This window comes from Arctopsyche grandis, chromosome 3 (genome assembly GCF_051622035.1).
Source record: "Arctopsyche grandis isolate Sample6627 chromosome 3, ASM5162203v2, whole genome shotgun sequence".
NCBI lineage: Eukaryota > Metazoa > Arthropoda > Insecta > Trichoptera > Hydropsychidae > Arctopsyche > Arctopsyche grandis.
In genome coordinates, this window is record NC_135357.1 from 26,293,779 (window position 1) to 26,316,485 (window position 22,707).

Consider the following 22,707-nt stretch of genomic DNA (forward strand, 5'->3'; position numbering starts at 1 on the left):
ATTGGTTAAAGCGAATCAACAAAGCTCAATTTTAGATTTACCATCTATCTACAGATATCAAACCCAATTCCAAAATCACAATAGGAATGATCCACGATGGCATTCAAAATCAACCAAACACCGACCTTAAAACATTTTAAGTATAGAAACAGTTCTCGTCGAAGTTTATACACAAAAATTTCTCAAAGTATAGTCTCTTCTTGACCTTTACTTCCTGATGGCAGTGCCGAGATAAGTCACGAGTTTTTACGCCGAATGACCGAATAATACCGAGATGATTGCCGATAGTCATAGCCAGTCATACGGCAATTGCGAATCGCATTTCCCAATACGTCTGTATAATATAATATAGTATAATATGTACATATATACACACGCCAACCGAAACATTAACAACTACAGCCTTCGCTGGAAAAAAGGTTAAGGATCTCTGAGTGCGTGTATGTACAATAAATGCAGAATGTTTCGCTCCAAGTGAAATTTAATAACAATCAAACATCATATTACATCACGAAACTTTATAGTGGTCATAATAATGATCTCTCGCGACGGGTGGCACACATTTCATTACAAGATAAAATAATATACACACATACAAGTCGTTGCCATGTAATCGAATTTCATTAATTATTATCGACGAACGCGTAATTCAAATCCGGTCGTTATTTAGGGTACTTCCTGTACAAATAATCGAAATTAACATTTATAATATAAAACCGTATGTATGTATGTTTGGTTTTTAAGATTTTATAATCGATAGAAAGCTAAAGAACCTTTACTAAAAATATTCATCATTTAATTCGGACAAATGTGCCGTAGGCCAAATTATCGGTAAGAAAAACTCACGCACCATACAAATAACTACATATAATTATGAAACATGAAAATATATATTTTTTTAATATTTTAAAATTTGTTCATATCTTACAAAGGATATACTGTCATATAAGGTAAAATAATATAGTTATTTTACTATATGTGGTGTTGTACCCGATGATATATCATTGCATGGGTGTTAATATTAGTATATATTTATTTTTTCAAATCTCCATTACTTGTCCATGAAAAAAAAACTTCATATGTATCTTCAAAGCATCATATGTATATACTTTCCGTTTAAACATATGTTCTATTTATTAAAAAAGTAAATGGAAAAGTAAATAAGTAAATGGAAATTGCAATGTTTAGATTGCGCTTCATTGTTCATAAATTGAGCGCCCCTGATCGGTAAGACGTTTAATATAATTTAATGGTTTAATATACATATTTCCGTACGAGTTTTGAAAAACAGGAACATACAAATATTTAGGAAGTTTTCAAAGAAGAAGATTAATGATTGCGAAAATTCTGTATAAGACAGTCGAAGTCAAAGTTTATTTTGTAATTTATTATCTATCTATATTGAATTTTGCACGTGGGTGGAACGATTGTGAGAGAAAACATTTTCCGGAAATTTGCCGAAAATCGCTATTAATTTTCAGGAACAACGTTCGCGTCTTATTTTGTTTTGTTACGTCAAAAGAGACATGTGTCAAAAATAAAAACGTTACAGTACATTAGTTAGTTATCCTTGAATTCGAAATGTCGCTGTGCATAAATAAGTAGCTCATACATATTCATATTTGTCGCATTTAAATATTAAAAAAAACAAAACTGCAATTAAACCTAATGAATAATTAAATTGTTCCGATTTCTTATCTGACACTGTACATACATACATATATGTATATGTATAATCGACGAGGAAGAAATAAAAACAAGTGTAAATAATTCATTGGATAACCAATTTTTAAATTGGAAAAAAATCACAGTGCCTTTCATATCACAGCACATAAAATAATTTCATGGTCCTATGATGAGATCTTTCTAATTCAACCGTATACGGATGTTCTTTCTATCTATTTCCGGTATAAAACGGATTAACCGCCGATCGCAAGTCTTAATGGCGAATACCGCTGAAGCTAGTTATGATCAAAGTACAGAACATGTTCTTGAGCACGATATTATAATAACAGACTGTTTTGAATTTTCACTCAGAAAGTTCTATCCAGCATGCATGTATGCGATTTGGCGAAAGCTTAGATCCTTAGATTAGACTTTTAAAACAACGATCAAATAAAAAACGTGAAATTGGAACACTTTTTTTTAAGATTCGATTAACTATTGGGTCAAAAAGTCACTGATTGGTTTTTGTATGTACATATAATAAGCACATATGTATGTATGTATCTTCATCGGATACCAAATCCATTTTTTCGTGAGATGAGTTTTTTTATAGTATGTAATACATATTTTTGATAAGATATATTATATGAATGTAAATACATACAAACATACATACTTTTGTATGCGAAATATGTGGTTTTATCGCCTCTTTATTATTGCCACGAGTTTCTTCACTTCTACATACATACATACATATCTACCCATTCAAGAGCTTTGATATTGGATACTAAATTTCTTCCGAATTATTATTAAAAAAATGTTTCAACTTTATTGTGCATGTATGTACACAATTTTTAAATGAACTCAACAGACACGATGAAAGTGGTGTATCTACCATGGGAGATCGTCATATATAATTATTAATGAAATTTTGAAATATGCCAATAGCATTGATCATCACTGTATGCTACATTATACATTTTATTTTATTTCAATCGAACATGTGCAATCGCCTTTACAGATCGCTCCAAAGCGACGAGTGTACCAATACAGATAATACAAGCATTTTTATACAATGCGAATTCATACAAACATCATCCACAGTGACATCTATGGAGATATTTTTGCAGTATTTTATTATATAAATCGGCGAACCTCAAGATACTGAATGACTTCAGATTTGCAAGAGGAATTGGAAAGAATATGCCAATTAACAGGAACCGTTTCAATGAAAATCAGAAAAATTGGCAAACTGAAAAGAAACGATCGTCCTGGAGTCACATACCAAGGTCTGGCCCTGGCACTTCGAAAGCATAATATGCTAACCACTAACTAGTCCACGCTGCTGGTTAAATTTCAAATATTAAGTATAATAAAATATATAATAACATAAATAAAAACGGTCGAGATGTATGTGGTTATGTGGCGAGTGCATCGACAAGTATGGAAATTTCTATTCCGATTCCGGTTCCGGTTCTAGTTTCGGTTTCGGGTCAGATCCCTGTTTCAGTTCCCGTTTCCCATTTCCTATTTCAGTCCCCAGTTCTGATTCAGATCCCGGTTCCGACTTCAGTTACGATTACGATTACGACGACAATTGTTGTTGTTTGTTACTATTATTACACACATAACTTTATTTTAATGAAACTAACCGTTGAAATATCAACTGGTACCACATTAGTCTGTTAATAATATTGAAATTAATTCCAGACAATATTTTAGATAACAAAAATTATTATAAAATATTGGATTCAAAAGAAAAAATGACGACATACATAGATAAGTTGATATGAAATAAAAACCCGTATGCAAATGCATATGCTGCATAATAGCCTTTTGGGTCAAAGGTTACCCGCCACCGATTTTAACAATCCGGATTATAAATTGAATAATTAAATTATAGAAATATTTTTCAGCGTGTAAAAAAAATGCATGCAAAATTCAACAACCGATGTTGTAATAATATTCTGGGTGTTTAAGCATGCTCTATTTCCATTCGAACTGGTCTAAGCTCTTTGAATGATTAAAACAATATGTTCAAAGGGAAATTTCGAAAAAATATATATGGAGATTCGAATAGATGAAGGGTGATTTTTTAGGGGAGGGTTGATAGGGGGAGATCTACAGTGTGTACCTAAGCTACCATCCTCGATAATCGCGCACGCGAATAACGAGGGTTAAAAGACCCGTTTTCCGCGTTATTTTCGCTCGATTTCTACGCTAGAGCGACAAATGCGGCAATTTTTCTTTATTCAGCGTGAAATTTCACTTCGCTCTCAGAACGTGACGAATCGAAACGCTGTCTAACTCGTTTACAACGAGATCGGAGGACTCAATTGCACAGTGCATTATTGCATCCGAAACGGTTGCATTCACCGACGATAGGTAGCCGAGGAAAATTTCAGTCTGAAATTGCACGAAACGTACATACATATGTATGTGCATAAGTAGACGAACTCAATAGAAGATTGATTTACGATTGGTTTTCATCAAGCAGATTGTACAATGCTATATTTATGCACGAATATTGCATAACGAAATTTGTTGTAAACTAGTTGTGACTCACTGGGTCACCAGGCAAGATCATGCAAAACGTGTTTTAAGAAGCCTGAAGGCTCTTCAATATGCGGAAAATAGTGTCACCACTGACAGTCGCCATCACAAAAGCATACTAATTCAAATCGACAGCAAGTTTCATATATTCAGAAAACGAATTCTTGTGCCATCTTCTAAAAATTTCAAACACGGATCTTTGCAGTGCACGTAAACTTTGACTTTGAGTTGAGTAATGAAAGTGGAATGATTCATACGTCCAACTGAAGGAATGGAAACAGAAAAAGCTGAAGGGACGTGACAAGTTGCTAATAAATGGGCTTGAGAAACGAAGCTGTTTATCTTCTAACTATAAACTTCACATCCTTGACTTGACAGCGTCAAAAATAAAGTAAAAATTATATACATTTGATCAGACTATGTAATTTAATACCTATTTTATTTGAGTTAAGGAGATTATTGATATATTGAAAACAAGTTGTGCTGTTTAAAAAGTGATTTTAAAGAAAGATTATTATAATCAGAGCTAACAGACTGAATATATAACACTGTGGATCTAATGGACAGAAATAGCGAATAATGACCAAAGATCGGCGTTCGATGGATGCTTTTCGTACAAAAATTGGTTCACTATTGTCATTCTTTTAGAAAAACCATGCTTTTTTGCTCTCTTGCTTTGAACACTGATGGAGTGGTATATTGTTATTTGAAAAGCGTCCATCGACTGCCTAATACTAGTGATGACTAGACTTCGGCGGATGAGCGTGCTAAAATGGGTTCCAAAAGGTTAATAATAGGAACCCATTTAGAACCGTCCCGTGCTTATCTTTAGTGATGACTAGAGCCCGGAATCTGAAGGGGCTGTTTATTGTTCAAAGATTGTAAATGCATTGTTAAAGGTTTGCCGAACCTTTTTTACAAAGGATTTACAACAATTGAACAACAGGCGGCACGTTTCCGGCCCCTTCAGATTCCGACCTCTAGTGATGACTAAGGGACGGCGGCCAGGTTGTTTGACGTCTCAAAAATATGGTTCACTATTATAAATTTCTATTGACAGCCATTTTTTTGCTCTCCTGCTTTCTCGGACAATGGAGAGGTCTATTGTTATTTTATGGCGTCAACACGACTGCCTATCTCTAGTGATGACTATAAATCACAGAAAAATAAAATAATTTAAAATTAAAAATATCGAATGCTGCAACTTTTGGGAGAAGAAGATTTTTGTAGCTAACGAATCTTTGTTATTGGTTCAGATCAGTGGCGTGCCGGGAAAATCCTCTTGATTTTGTCGCACAGCCTCAGACTATGAGACAAAAACAGAGATACATATTTTCACAGCACGCCACTGGTTCAAATATTCTATTTATTAACCATTTCAAACAAAAATCAAGTGTGAAGACTTCTTCAATAAAATAAAATAAAATAGATGATTTATTGCCGATTCGAATCTGTTACGCAGCCAAACCATGCCATATATAATAATATTTATACAACAATCATACATGATATTAATGATATCGAACACGCTACTATTTGTGATGCAGATAATTGATCATAAACATTGTTTAAATAAAAAAGGTTGAACATATGTACATACATAGGTACTTCACTTTCATTTTACGCATTGTGGGAATAAAAAGCTGCACGATTTGAAAAATAAAAACATTATTATCTCTGGTCGAAACACAAAAGGAGTTTTCCACTATAAAAAAACGGATTGAGATTCAGATAAAACTCAGATTAAAAATAGTAATATCCCGGAAGGAGGAGATACCACGCACGATTCCAAAAAACGCGCGGAAAATAAACTGAGCGATTTGTAAATTTTATAACTAGACTTTCGGACGTTACCTGTGCGATATCAGGTATCGGAAATTGATCACGAAGCAAACTCTGCACCGTGGGCGAGGTCCTAGAGACCAGTAGAACAATGAAAGTGAATGTCCTGACTGCTTTGTCCGTGAGAACATGGATATATACCAACTGCTTCAGTATACACACATAATATCGAAGAGAACCTGATCGAATTCGACTTAACTCCTACCGTTCAAAAACAATTTAAAAAAAAAAGAATAAAAACGAGTTTTATGCAACCTCTAACCCGCGAACGAAAACAATTTTGGTTTCGTAACACGTTAATTTCTCTCATTATCATATCGAGTTAGACGCCTGACGTTTGCCCCCTCGATTGTGAGCATCGTTTCGATGATCGCGATCTTCCATCAGAAGCGCCAGATAATTAAGATGGTCGTTTTAACAATGGCGAAATTCGAACCAACCGCCTAATACTTAATTGTTGCAATAAGAGTGGTTAGTAATTCAATACATCGGAATATGTACAACGGTTTCGAAGCAACAATGGCATTATAAGAGATCAGCTCAAATAGCAAAGTTCAAATCCATCTATCTACTTAGCCGTTGAGCCCCATAGCGTTGCACTTTCATTGTTGCCGAACCCTAATGGCACATTTACAACATGAAAACTAAATAACTACATACATATGTATGTATGTACACATAAACTTATTAAAATATCCGGGTAATTGACCTACGGATTTTTATTTAACTTCTCAAGCTTCATATTTGATTTCCATATTCAGAGTAATAAAATGATCATCCCCTCCCCATATGAAATTTACTTATAATATAAAATGTTTTAAAATGAAGATTCATTAAATACGAAAATCCGTTCCATATTATGTGTGTACTTTTATACTTATCAATAATCTCAAAATTTTTGCAAGAAGGACGGAAGTATGCAATTTGGCTGTTTTCGATGTAATATTTGCAAGACTTTGCGATGATAATGACGATGTAATGTCGATCTTCCTGGTTGAATTTAGCGAAGCAGCAGCAATATTGAGGAGCACTGCAATCACCTTTTTTAGTTTTGCTCGATGAATTGGGAAGAGGAGCATCTACATACATATGACGGAGCTGCTATAGCGGCTTTCGCAGTGGAAGAGTTGAGTGGCAGAGGTTGTCACATTCAACTCATGTTTTATGTATAATCATTATGTGTAATGATGTTATTCGGTACGTATGCACAAAAGTTTGATCATAGCTGTCGACTTAGGCAACCTGAAGTGGAACATATTGTCGGGATTAATATATAATGGATAAATAAATAGATAAATAAATATGTAGAAACTTTTTTTAGTGTCAATTTTTTGAAAAAAATATTGTAAAACTGTATGTATATTTTAATAAATAAATAAATACCCATAAGCACATATCTCCTCCGCAGTTGACAGACCATTGGCCGAACGGACATTTGTTCGAATGAAATTTTCAATTCTTTAAACTTATCAAATTTTAATGACATTGAAGTGATTTCTGAATAATTTTGAGTAATTTCGATACACAAAAGGCCAAATGTCCGCGTTTGTCCATTCGGCAAATGTCCGTTGACCCCAAGTATCCATTCGGCCAAAATCCGCTCACAGGATATACATACATGCATGATATCTATTTATTGATTCAAGTATTCCTTATATACTCGTTCTTAATTTAATTAATTAAGAATTAATAATTAAATTTAATAACTTGATTTATATCCTCTTGTAGTCGCATCGTGAAGGTACATATATTATAAATGTAGTTTTAGGCAGTGGTATTGGAATTTTTGGGCTTAAATCCAAGAACATTCCAATACGCAGGAGAAAAATCTTTAAAAATTTAAGCTCATTTAAACTCAAATTAATATGATTCATATTGATCAGCTAGGATGTTCTAGCATATGTATTTAGAAGCTTGCCAAAGATATGAAGAGGTTCATAAAAAAGTTGATCGATCAATCGAGAAATCTACATGTAGTGTTTGCCTACTGTCAAGTTAACTGATGTGAGGTATAATTATACCTATACATACAGGCATTGCATATAATACATAAAAATATCCAAACAAATTAGTTTAAAAAATGTTTTCCAAACTTTTATTGATTTGTTCCAATGATATTTGTTCCAACGATACACCGGTCAAATTTCATAAGCATCAGCCATAACATAACAAAGACACAATGCGCATAACCGAATGCGAAAAATTGAATAATACATTACTGTGAGTATAAATTTGAATACGCATCATCATAATACGCGGTAAAATCATGTGGGAAAGTTGCGTCGAGCGAAAACGCAACTTTTAGCCGACATTCCTCCTCCACCTCCGACTATGATGATGATGATGCCGTGCTTCTGTTTATCTCCTACTACGTAGTTTTACGGTGAAATTGGACGGCAATCGTGAGAGATACATATTATTATAACACGAAGAAAACGGACCGGTTGCGATGTAGGCGTATTTAAACGCATTTTGAACTTATGTACGTTCGATACGGTTGTGACCTTACGCAAGGTAACCGAACCTCGTCGACTGATTGAAGGTTAACGAATTCACCTGATTACCGGATATGTATGCACGTAGCCAAATGAATATCTACCCATGTGTAGAGTGACTTGTGGATTATGTCACGAGACCAAGTAGCCAATGTATGTATGTAGAAGTCCGATCACGATGCAAGCTTCCTCAATCGAATATGAGAGAGTGCGTATTTCACATCAGTTCGATTGGTATTTCGAAATTAAAACGTAGAAAGTTGAAACTGTCAACATTATTTTACTGTCTATTGTTGAATGTGACTAATTTCACTTATGTACAATATGTATTATACATATGCACTGTACGAGTGGGTTTTAGTAGTCAAAAATTTATCCGAGCGTCGTCATTAAGCTGTATCTACATACAATGTATGTATGTTACAGTTGAAGTGTATCTTCCAGTTGTAATATATTTTGACTACTTAGAATATACATATTTCAACTGGGTGACCGCGAAAAAGTCGAAAATATTCGTTTACCATACATATGAAAAACGGTTAGTATATGTGCCCATAATTATGAAAGTGGTCTAGGTCAAGAATTTTTTTTTTTAATCAATTAAATATTACAATATAACCGATATTGAACGATAAAATCGACTTTAAAAAAAATAAATTTTTTCTTGACTTAGACCACTTTCATAATTATGGGCACATATATGTATATCAGTGGCGTGCGGTAAGACTCTCTCCCCCCCCCCGTCGTACATCCTCGCTTAATTTGCGCGAGCAGGATACAACAGGAACAAGAGGAACAGCCTTTTTCTCCCGTATCCTGCGCGCGCACATTAAACAAGTCTGTATGACAAAAAGAGAGATAATTTCACCGCATGCCACTGATATATATTATATATACATACATAGTACCGTTTACCATGCACCCTTTTTTTTGAACTTTCAACTTAAGATCTTTCGATTTTCGATCTTTGCCTTCCGATATTTGCTTTTTCGACTTTTTCACTTTCGGTGCCGTGAGGTAGACCCATTTCAACTAATCTGGTATCAACTACCGTTATAGTTGAAGTAGATTTTCAGTTGTAATTTATAGTTGGAATATATTCCGTCTAATCCATGCAAGTTCATTCATATGGCGAATTACATTCCAAATGGCCAAAATATATTACAACTGAAAATACAGTTCAATTATAAGTTGGTACCAGGAAAGAAGGAGAGGTTGGTTTTCGTGAAAGCGTTAGTCGACTAGTAAATTGAGTTGGAAAGTCACATTTTTGTTTTCTTAGAGCTATCGTAATACGATACTCATTACCTATATTCGTAATACCTAGCAAATATTAATGAACTATTAAATTTAAAACATTCGTAAAAACATCAGAACTGTCAAAACTCATGTGTTATATTACAACTGGCGCACATTATTGAAAGTGTATTTGCGTTTTTAGAGGTAAGATTTACTAGTTGAATTGTATTCGAATGTGAATGACCAAAAACGCCAGTTGGAATGTATTACAACTGAAACATCTACACTTCTGATTTTTCTTGTTAGTGTTTATCGTATTTTCTTATTTTAATGTTAGTACATACTCGTATGTTACAGTCCAATTGTACATTCGTTCGTTTATGTACATACTAATTTGTTCATACGCGACCGATCTGGCCAGTTGTGCATATTGTACACAAAAGAACAAACTGACCAAACGAACTAGTTTGTTGATGCAAAAAATATTAGGCATAAATTTAAGTGTTTTCGATCGTTTGTCCCATTCTGAATTTTTTCTTCCACATATGTGTACCCTGGGTTGCAATAAAATAAAAATCAGCGGAAAGGGGAACTATCGCAATATATGTATGTACAATGCGGTTTCCATTGGATTTTCCATTTTTTAGCGACACCTGGTGGAAGTTTTGACTGTTAGCGCTTATAAAACCTATAGTTAATGAACGAACCGGAGTAAGCAGCATAATGCTAATAGATTGAAAAATAATTCATTCGGTAGTGCTGGTCAGACTAGGATATTTGTGATTCCAAGTCGATCATTTTCTATCAAGACTTTATCCGAGAGCTACAAGAGTTTACAAGAGCTTATCAATTTATCTGATTCCATTGTTGGGACTTTTCCTTTATCAAAATTGACAAAACCATCCTACCCACTTTGTCATCACTATTGGAATATGCTTTCAAATTTATATACGTACAAGTATAATACCATAGGTGTCGCTCAGGGGCAACTCGTAATGGCATCGTGGGAAAATATAACTTTAAAAGAAGAAAACTTGGACTGTAATAGGAAAAAAAAAACTCAAAAACCTCTTTAAAATTCTTGTACATATACATATATGTACACTTAGAAGATTATATTTCAATAAGATGCATTGGGGATCCCCAGTCAGAAAATGATCTTAATTATATAATGTGTCCGAAGTGAATTCTTCAATTATTTATAAGAAGTGCTGACAAGAGAACACTATCATTGAGTTAGTGACGTGAATATGTATTTATTTCAACGAGGTATACTGATATTAACAACTGAAGATTTAATGACTAGAGGTGGGACCTGAAGCGTGCTTTTTCCAGGAAACAGGGCAAACTTGGTCCAAAAAAAAAAAAAGCAAAAGTTGGTCCGCTCTTTACTAATGACTTCTTCTGCTTAAAAAATACGATTAGGAAGAAATGAACTACATTTTACTGCATTGGCCGGTTAAGATTTTCGGACCGATGGGATAAATTTAGATCTAGAGCTTATTGCCAAGTTAAATGAAATGGGGTATATATACTTACATACATAGATCGGTCATTTTTCTTTATAATATACAGCTTTACGTATTATTACGTATTTGGATGATTCAACTAATTTTTACTATATTTTATACACATACATAAGTTATGCGTTTTATTAAAAAAATCTCCTCTTTATTTATATTAATAAAAATTTAAATAGCTTTTGAATATTATACATATGTACATACATACATATACATATAGGAAGAGTTCCAAACGTGTATATATAATATGTAAATCAAATCTTGTACAGGTTGCATAGAAAACCAGTCACGGGCCTTGAGCCACAAGTATAAACAAAAAGCAATGCAAATAAGCGACAAAAATCTACAAAACGTTCGAATCGATGCAACTTCAGTGATTTCTAAGAACGCAATCACAACAATTAAAATATGTATGTCCGTCGAATCATTAAAATGAATAGAAAGCATTTTAAGCACGATTATCATATTTGTTATACAATGCACGCGCGATTGTTATCAAAGCAGATATGTATGCATGTAATTACTCAAGTAGATTAAGTCCATATATGGAAATGAAAAACACACATGGCTACGCTTGAAGTTTTATTTAATAAAACAGTATTTTTATAAACAAATATAACATACGTATATGTACATATGTAAAATACATTTCATTTTAACATTATTTACTAGGAAAACATGTGTAATTTCGAATGTAACAATTTTCAACTTTACATATATGGTAGGAAAGGGCTTTCAAGCGTGAATGCGAGGAGAAAATAACGAAAAAGAAACCCTATTGTTTATTTTGATTTATTAAGGTCGTATGATGGGTGCACTCGGGTCACGACAATTGTCATTCTCAGATCACGCTTTTAGCGGTTACCCAGCACAAACGAAACGGAGAAAGTTAACTTTAGAGCGTTGGGTATGTTGTTGGACTTACACTTATGAATTTACTTTGAAAATCATCGAATCAATCCCACCACGTACATATATTTATATTATAATGACGGTGTATCTGCATCATAATCGTACAAGCACGTTATCAAAAATTAGAACCGGTGAAAATGGACAAAAGGGGTGTGTATTCAGACACGCGTGCAAAAAAAAAAGATACATCGAGATAATAACAAGCTCGGCAATTTTAACAGTACGTGATGTAATTTACTTGCACATGATTTTTTCCATATATAGAAAGTATCGGGGTGAAAAAAAAGTTATTACTATTTACAAAAGGATTCGATCGAATACTAAGCGGAATTTATTGCACGTTTGATTGCAGTACGTTTCTCGATTTTAAATTTGGAGAAAGTCGACTGTTAGTTACAGTATTAATATATTTTCGATGGGACATTTTTCCGCGTGATCCACAAGAAGTAGATGGTAACCTTTTCGCTGTTAAAATTTGCATATTCTCGTCTTATTATTTGACCTATGATAACTTTCCATTCCTTTGAGTCTCTCTACATACATATGTAGGTGCGAATAAAAATAAAAAATAAAAGTTTTAAATATCTCAGTGTGTATAATATAAATACGAGAATGTAACTATTGCGTAATTTTCACTTTTATACCACATAGAAGAAAGTAGCACGTGGCCAACAGATCCAACAATCCAGTAGTAAATTTTAACTGTTACCATATTATTTGAGAATCGTTTTATTCTCACAGTTCAGTGTGTGTTTGTTTGCATGTAATAATGCATTCAAAATGCACATTCGCTTTTTTAAGTGGAAAGCGAAAGGCACAATGATTATTGCACCGAGCAACAAGCTCACACGACGATATTTAAATTGATCCAATTAAGCAATAAAATAAATCTATTATATGAAACTAAAAGAGAGCATCAGCATATCAAATCGAAAACTCTTCGCTATAGATTATTGAAAATTTGGAAAGCGTAAAGCAGTAAAAGTGATTTCTTCTTCAAAATAATTGAAAAATTGATTGATCCACTTACGGCGATTACTATTATATTTCAACGGTGAAATATTGCAACACTTAAAATCTAATGACCAAATTTACTCTGTCCATAACAAGTCATCGTGTTAAAAGTTCAACGGAATGAGCGATACGAGAGATCGTATAGCCTCGTTAAGTGTGATATTTACAGTGATTACAATTGTAATCGGCATTATATATCTTGTCCTATATTTCATTTCGATGTACGACGTTAATTATGACTTCGCATATTACGGTCATAGATGGATATACATAATATGTACAAGAGAAGAAAAAAATAGAGAATAATAACAAACGAGATTAAAGTTGTTAAGAAGAATTAAAATTGAATCATAAGTATGTTATATGTATGTATGTACATAGAAACATACATAGACATTAAGTACCTACATACGTACATTTGCAGAGCAAAAAAAACTAAAAGTGCATACATACATGCATTTACTTGTCCTCGTTCAATTATACAATATATGTACATATACATATATACTACTATAACCTCAATGAAGTTGCGATAATTTTACATTATACAACAAAGTATTCTATGTACAACTTCTAAACATGAAACCGTAACAATCTCCCCTATATGCGAAAATTCTTAATGGTTTTTCTTAAAATAATTATGTTATTTTATCAATTTATGTAATTTAATAAACTATTAATTTTCCAAACAAAATAAAACATGTAAATTGACATACTGAAAATTGCATATGTATTGCAAAATATTCAACAACGGTAAAACACTACACTTTCAGCGCAATCGAATGAGATTATTACATGAACTGTAAAAATAGACTTTTGGACACACACAATTGGGAAAACCCAGAGGGGTAGAAAAGTAGAATCGATTTTTCCGGCTTTTCTCTTTTGACGTGATTCATGGGTGTAATAAACACGTACGCAAATTAAAAATAAAATGCTATTAGCAAATTTTGGAGAAAGAGAGTTTTTCTTTTGCAAACTGTATTCGTTCGGCTAATTTATTACTATAATTAGTATAAATCGTTCAAATAATATTCAGTAGACGTTTACGAACAAATACAGTATCATCAATTTAGCAATATCAGCCCGTCAGTTAAAAGTGAGAATTTTCTTCTGAAAAACTCCGAAAAGACAGTAGCTTAAATACACAAAAGTTAACCAAATTCATTTGAAGGGAGTGTGAATTGTATGTATTAAAATAAATTATATAAGCGTATATGTAAGTTTGGGGTCTACGTGACGAGACAGAATGTTAAATTACAGAAAACGCAAATATCGGAAGGCAAAGATCGAAAATCGAAAGATCAAAAAAAAATGGTGCATGGTAAACGGTACATACTCACGTACATACTCACTTGATTTACGCGAGCAGGATACAACAGGAACAAGAGGAACAGGCTTTTCCTCCCGTATTAATGTGCGCGCGCAGAATACGGGAGGAAAAGCATGTTCCTCTTGTTCATGTTGTATCCTGCTCGCGCAAATCAAGTGAGTATGTACCGTTTACCATGCACCATATTTTTTTGATCTTTCGACTTAAGATCTTTCGATTTTCGATCTTTGCCTTCCGATATTTGCGTTTTCTGTAATTTAACATCCTGTCTCGTCACGGAGACCCGCAGAACTCATATGTTTGGGAAATCTCACGTGTATACGTACCCATATGCAACCGACAAGTTTCTCCTACATTTATTCCAATATTATCGATCACTGTTAAGCAAGGATAAATACAAGGATAAAATATGACCGAAAAAACTCCAAGGGGTGATATGTACCGTTTACCATGCACCCTTTTTTATCTTTCGATTTTCGATCTTTGCCTTCGTTTCCATTCGTTTCTGATCGGTTGCCGTTAAATAATATTTCTTTTCGATTCAAATAAATTCAATAAAAAAACAAATGAATGCTTACTTATTAGATTATCCACGTTTAAGCGGTTTATATTACAAATACCGAACGAAGCCGGGTAAAATCACTAGTTTATAGTAATTGTTAATAGCTTTTTGAGCTTTTTTTTCCCATTATACATACCTCAAACACTAACAATAAAATAACATTATGTTAAAAATACTAACAAGAAAAACAATGTGTAAAATGAACAATAATCACTTAAAAAACATAAGATAAGTACATACATACATTTATTGTTGAAATAATAAATGAACAATAAAAAGCTTTTAAAAATCGAAATTAAAGTTGATTCGTGGAAAAAAAATTACCCTTTATATATATATCATTTATAAATCAATATATAAATAAAGTCCTTTTACAGTGACGGTTTTAGGGGGGGGCTCGGTCGGGCGGCGCCCGAGGGCGCCAAATAAGTTAGGGCGCCGCTCGATGCGTCAAAGGCGCTTTAAATTTTAGATTAGAGCGCCAAAGGCGAAATTTTTATCTAAGGGTGTTTAGAAAAAATTGCCCGAGGGCGCCATTGGGTGTAAGGCCGGCGCTGTCCTTTTACAAACAAATACATATTAGTCAATTTATAAGGGGCGATTTCATCGATGTGATGATATTGTACAAAAGGAATAAGAATAAGCCGCTTACAAACAATTTGAAATGAGAAAGAGTAAGATGGGTTATGGACGTATTCGAGGGTGCGTGGATTGGGCGAGTGGGTGAGTGGGTGTGGGGTGTGGGGTGTGGGGTGAGGGGTGTGGGGTGACTGACCTCGTGTGCGCGGGGGTGCGGGTGGCGGCATTGGGTGTCCGTGGGAGTCCCCGAGCCGTGCGTGGAGTGAGAGTGAGAGCGAGCGTCGGCCCCCGAGCGCGAGGCGAGCCCCATCCAGAGCCCCATCCAGAGCCCTATCCAGAGCCAGCTCCAGACAGAGGCGTGTCGCGATCGCATCTTGTTTACCCGAACGAGTCACCTGTCAAAGAGAGACCGACGAGCGCACGCACGTCATCTCCGAGCATGCCGCACAGACACACTGTCACTGATTTTCGTTTTGACTTGCGCTGCCCACCTCGAAAGCCAGACGCACTCTCTCTCTCTCTCTAACTCGCCACTGTATTAACGTCTCTTTTCCGCGTATTTACTAGTGGCATCTGTTGCCCATCTGCTCTACTATTATTTCAAACATTTGTTTGGTTTCTGGAAAATTTAATTTTCATATGTTTTTTATTATTACTAAATTATGTACAAAATACATCTTCTATCTATTTTAATAGCTACTGATCTACTGATCATTTCCTATTTTACAATTTTATTTTATTTTTGTTAGTAATTATAGTATTATATTATTCTATTGTTAATGTACAGCATAATAGGAAAAATAGATTAAAAACCTATTTACAATTCGTGGAAATTTTAATTGATTTTTTTGATTTTTAAATGCTTTTTATTATTACGAAATTATGTTCACAATACATCTTATATCTATTTTAATAGCTACTGATCTACTGATCATTTTCTATTTTACAATTTTAATTTAATTTGGTTAGTAATCACAGTATTAAATTATTCTAATGTTAATCTAAAGCATAATAGGAAAAAGAGCTCAAAAACCTATTTACAATCCTTATAAATGTTCATAATACATAATATTAATTAAAGACTCTCTAAAGTCGATGACCTAAAGCAGATTGTGTTTAGGTAATCTGTGTTTATACCTGAAGGGTATAGACATTTTGTTGTAATCACCGAGACTCTTCACAAGTGTGTTAGTATGGTTATTAGTGATTCTGTCATAGAATCTACTGGTTAGTTTGTTAGTAATGTCTGTAACAAACGGAATATTATACATGGCATGCAGTTTTTTCAGGTTAGTATATATGGGTGTATTATAAATTATTTTAAGGGATTTATTTTGTATTACTTGAAGCTTGGAAAGGTTAGTATTCGAGGCGTTATTCCATACAGGTTTTTTGATTTGATTTTTAAATGCTTTTTATTATTACGAAATTATGTTCACAATACATCTTATATCTATTTTAATAGCTACTGATCTACTGATCATTTTCTATTTTACAATTTTAATTTAATTTGGTTAGTAATCACAGTATTATATTATTCTAATGTTAATCTAATTCCATACAGGTGAAGCATAGGTTAATAATGGTAATATGAGCGCGCGATACAATTTTATTTTATTTAGCGTTGATAAAGAACTATGGCGATTAAATATTGGATATATTGAGGATATACCCCGCATCGCCTTGCATTTCGCTGCCGTGGAAATTTTAATGAATAAATTAGACCAATACAAAAAGTTGTATTGTATTCGATGTTTCTGTATAAATAAACGTATTTTGAAATACACGCTCTACTTGGGGCTATATTTTTCAAGATACGTTAATTTAATTATTTTTAATCGGTTTGTACCTTATCTATGTCCTTTTATGTGGATTTTTGTGGTATCGATAAAAATAAAATTATACGAAAGTAGCATGTACGAAGATCCTTATATTTTATCTTCAATTTTTTTTTATTCATATTCAAATATGTTTATGTTTAATGTTGCCATTTGAGATATTTATAATTGAGATAATCTCAATATTTCTAAAAGCTGATTATTTGGGGGGGTCGTTCATTAAAGGAGACATTTTAATAGAGACATCATAAAGCCAACAAACTTATTATTAGCTTTTTATTTTTTCTTAAGAATAAAATATAATTTAAAGCTTACAATACCACAATGTTAGAAAGTGTTGGGGGCTAAAATACACAAAACCACCCGTGAGTATTTTAAATTAAATATTGTATTGTAGATGTTTACTTGGTGAATATAATATTTTTATTTTAAATGAAAAGCTTTGCACCGTACGTATCAAAACAATTTTTTTTATTAATTTTCATAGATGTCGTTTTGTACTGAAGAAATAAAAATATATTATTAGAGAAGTGTTTGTCACATTTTTAAAAAATGGTGCTAAAATTTTAAACGGATACTAATTATTGCAATAATTGTAACATGCATGAATATGAGATAAAATAAATTATTTTTTATTTTTTTTAACATAAACAATTAAGGAAACTTATTTTTAAATACAAATTATTTTTTAGTAAATATAATTGATTCGATTGTTTTTTTTTTCAAATTTATGCCTAATAAAAATGGATATTGAAATTATTAACATTTTTACAGATACAAAACGCTAAAAAGAAAAATATTCTTGTCTATATAACTACTTATGTACATATGATAAAATTTATTATACATATATACATGTGTATATATGTACACAGATAAATTATTATTACATTTCTCTGTATATACATACATTTGCATTGTGCATTAGGGGAGATTTTATTGTTGCGTTTTTCATTAAATATATTGCTTTCAAACGTATGTAGATATGTAGGTATTATTTGATGCATTGTTTATTTGGATTAAGTTGTAGGTAAGAACAATCATGTCTTAAACTAAGCAAATTGACGATACACACTCACAATACGATTATTATCTTATCGCTTCGTTAGATTAATACCAGTTGATAAAATATCGTTGCGCGGTTTCAACGCGTAATGTTACTTGATAATAATTATTATACTATCCAGTATCAACCGAAAGTTTCATTTAGCAACATGTCAAGAATGGTATAATGCTTTAATTAAATATTATTTCAAATAACTACATATTATATATGTTTTTTTTGTCGCATTTTTCAGTTGTGTGTACTATTCATTGCGATAATTATCGAAGTTTCGCCGATAGTATGTGCAGGTTTTGAAAATTGTGAATTCAGATTGAACCAAACGTCGATCTCCGATGACTCTGTTTTACCCACATCTTGTCAGACACTTTCAGAAACGGATAAGAGGATTTGGGAAGATGAAAATGATATGCTCGATAAATATTTCCAGACATTAGATATAGCGCAAACGAAATTATCAAAATTATCTTCAATCGATTGAAATCTGGCAAACGACTGTAGCGATCTTTCAAGTTTTCTTTCGGCCAGAAATGATACAGAAATTGAAAATGATGCAAAATTCTATTTGTTATACGAAGTCCATTCTCGCTTTAATGCTATTGACAATGTGAATAAATGTAATGTACTTACTAGCGTTGCCGAACATTGCAATTGTATGAATGAATTCAGAATGGAAATGATAAATTGGTTGACTTCGTGTTTAAATTTGTAAGATATAATGTAAAATAAAAAAAACATATAAAATTATATCTATGTATATATATATTATCTTTGATTTTTAATTAATAACTTTAAATTTTAATTGAATCCAAAGTTTTTAGTAATGCATATCATATGTCACAGTGGAATTATTCACTCCGGTTCGTTCATGAACATGTTAGTATTTTCATTCATAAATTACGGTTTTAGATTACCTATAAGTGCTAACAGTCAACAGCTGTCTTCAAATAGGTTCACCAGGTGTCGCATAAAACTTTGATCTGTCAAAACCTTTGAGATGTCAAAACGCCAAGAATTTCCTATGGAAATCACCATGCTATAATTCCCGTTTCCGCTAAATTTTAAAATATTGCAACTCAGAGTAAGCACACATTCATAAAGGATAAACGATTTAAAATACTTAAAATTATGCTTAATAATTTGTACATGAACAAATTACATAGTTCGTTTGTCAATTTGTCCTTTTGTGTACAACACAACTGGTCAAATCGGTTCGTGTATGAACTGACTAGTATGTTCATGAACGAACGAAATGTACACTTGTACTGTGGCATATACATATTTGTATATGTGCATCCATGTCAAAATTAAATTTTATATCTACGTGTTATCGAAGAAATTACTCTAATTTAAAGTGTTAGCTTGTTTACATACACACATACATGTGCATATACATACATACGTATTATTGAAGTTTTAAAATAAAATGTGTATTTGTAATTGTTTCAAAATTATTTATTAGTTTTAAAAAGAACAGAAAATACGCCAATTGTGATAAGAAAAGTGATATTAGGATATATACTTTTATATTTATATAAAACAAAAACAAAATTTGTATGTAGGTATGCCACATTGAATAGGCTTCATAGCTGAGCATAATAAACTATTATTTGTGAATCATAATTGAGAATCAAATTTAACCAAGTGTATTAAGAAATCAATAAAATTCTAAATACAGCTGTTAAAAAAATGTAATTTATTTATCTATATATGTATATAAAAATCAATGTTTTTCTGTCTGTCTGTCTGGCTCGAATAGGCTCCTAAGCCACTGAACCGATTACGATGGATCTTTCAGGATTTGTTGTATGTATGTCCAGGAAGATTACTGTGAAAAAAAACGGGAAAAAACCTCTTAATAATAATATTCGTATTAAGGATTTTACCGACGCAAAAGTATGAAGCGCCAGTGTAGTCAAAGAACTGTGTTTGTTGATAACCAAGTTGGTACCACTCATAACAATCCTATATTTATCTATATATATATATATATATATATATATATAAATCAATATTTGTCCGTCTATCACATATGCGTTCCTATACTTTAATATAATTTAATTTGATTATTAAGTATTAATTTGAAACTGAAACATTCACTTATCGAAACGCATCGAGAAACGGGAACGGGAACGGGAATTGCATGCGTTATTGTACGATGGAAATTTAAGGATTTATTGTATGCATGTCCGGGAAACTTACTGTGAAAAAAAATCGGCCAAAAACGGGAACGGAAACGGGAAAAATGGGAATGAGTGGCATTGCAACGCAATAATTTCAAATGTTTTCGTGTCGCTACTGCTTTCGTGTTGTTAGGTTAAACTAAACAAATAATTGAATAATTTCAAATGTGTTCGCTGCCTGCGTTTTTCCGACAAATGGGAACGGGAACGAGAACGGGAACGGGAACGGGAACGAGAACGGGAACGGGAACGGGAACGAGAACGGGAATTGAATGCGCTTTGTGGCATTAGACGCATGCCGGGTTCAGCTAGTAAATTATAAAATAACAACCGATTTGACAAAGTGATTTCAATATTTTTGTTTTATTTTAATTCAATCAATCATGCACACTCGTCTTAACAGATTGCTCCAAGCGACGAGTTGGGTATTACGAGAACGGTAAACACGACATCTATGGTCAAACATTGTATAGAAGTATTGTAAGTATTATACAAGGCAAATACAAATGTTGATTAAACATTAAACATCTATCCACAGAGACATTGTATGTATATGGGCAAATTTGCAACTTTTTTACAAATCAGCAAAATCAAGATGCTGAAAAACTCGAAATTTTACGAGAAAATGGCCAATGGTTGTCAATGTGCTGGAATCATTTCAATGAAAATCAGATAAATTAAACTGTGAAAGGGAGCGATCGATCTGGAGTCACATATCCAAAGTCTGGCCAACAGCAACCGGTGGGATTGAACCCGTGACCACTCTGTTTGAAAGCATTATATGCTAATCACTAGTAATGCCGATCGATTTGTTTACCGATGATGTGACATTGATCGTATAATATATTTACCTAAATATAATCCGATATAAATTATTCCGATCAACAATCAATGCTACCAGACATGTATACATAAATAAATTAGTATCCGCAAGTACGAATCCTTGTTTTAATGTTTAAAATTAAGCTGAAGGTCGTCGTTTTATTTATTTTCAACCCTTTTGCTTCAGATGTGTTTTACGGTAAATGTATTAACACGCATATTACTGAGGAATTTTGCATTTATAAAACTACACACATAACAACATTGCAATTAATGTATATACAAAAATATTTTAACATCTATGTAAGTACATAATAAATTTAAATTAGAATTTGAAGCAATTTTAGACATTAAAATTTCATATTGAATATTATATGCTTTGAGCCTTTTTCGAATTGTACATACATATGTATGTGACTACATAGTGAGTTATTCCCCAAGGTATATATTAATTTTTTGTACATAGATATACCAGATAGGCTTGACAGGAAGACCCCAATGTGCCCTCCTGGACAATTAATTACAAAAAATGCAGCATTTTTATTACATAAATCACTGTATTTCTAGAAGCTGAAGAACACGAAATAAACATTAAATAAATTAATTAATCCATTGAGACATCTATGGATTTTTACACTTGTACATATTTTTTTACAAATTGTACATACATACATACATTAATACAGAAGATTTGTGACAGCAAGTAGGATGATATATTGCCAATTTTAAGGAACCGTTTCAACAATGATCAAATAAAATTGGCAAACTCTGATAAGAAACGATCGACTTGGATTCACAAAAATCCAAGTCTAACCAGCAGTATATTAAAGATCTTGGTGCTATGCATAAATGCAACTACTGAGCTATACTGCTGGCTATATATGTACTTGTACATACATCAGTAGCGTCGCTAGTACCGTGCGGGGAGTGTGATCTGCACTGGCTGACACCATTTTTGGGGTGACACCAAATTGTTCAAATTTAAAAACGCTAATTTGACATATTCATTGTATGACGGTCCTCGAGCGGCTACAGGCCTCATTGCAATTTCTGTATGTATACAGATTTCTGTATTTATACAGCT

General features: G+C 32.8%; 2 protein-coding genes across 3 annotated transcripts in view; one reads left to right on the top strand and one right to left on the bottom strand.

Annotated features, from left to right (window-relative positions):
- Positions 1–16,257, bottom strand: part of Invadolysin (leishmanolysin-like peptidase, invadolysin) — a 36,898-nt gene extending 20,641 nt beyond the window's left edge. The window contains exon 1 of one of the 2 annotated variants that reach the window (XM_077428463.1): positions 15,914–16,257. In XM_077428463.1, coding sequence (XP_077284589.1) covers positions 15,914–16,090 — 177 coding nt within the window. In that variant the 5' untranslated portion in view covers positions 16,091–16,257. The remainder of the gene's footprint in view (positions 1–15,913) is intronic. The other variant, XM_077428464.1, reaches the window with a different exon arrangement.
- A 2,416-nt stretch (positions 16,258–18,673) lies between these two features.
- LOC143909575 (uncharacterized) lies at positions 18,674–20,300 on the top strand. Its single transcript, XM_077427623.1, has 2 exons — positions 18,674–18,781; positions 18,854–20,300. Exons 1-2 carry the CDS (start codon positions 18,710–18,712, stop codon positions 19,097–19,099), a joined length of 318 nt encoding a protein of 105 aa, XP_077283749.1. The 5' UTR covers positions 18,674–18,709; the 3' UTR covers positions 19,100–20,300.
- Positions 20,301–22,707: the final 2,407 nt, after the last annotated feature.

Bases quoted from the DNA above. Each gene is read 5' to 3' on its own strand.
- LOC143909575 (XM_077427623.1), top strand. From the start codon at position 18,710: ATGTTACTTGATAATAATTATTATACTATCCAGTATCAACCGAAAGTT. The intron at 18,782-18,853 runs GTATAATGCTTT...CGCATTTTTCAG, and splicing joins TTAGCAACATGTCAAGAATG to TTGTGTGTACTATTCATTGC.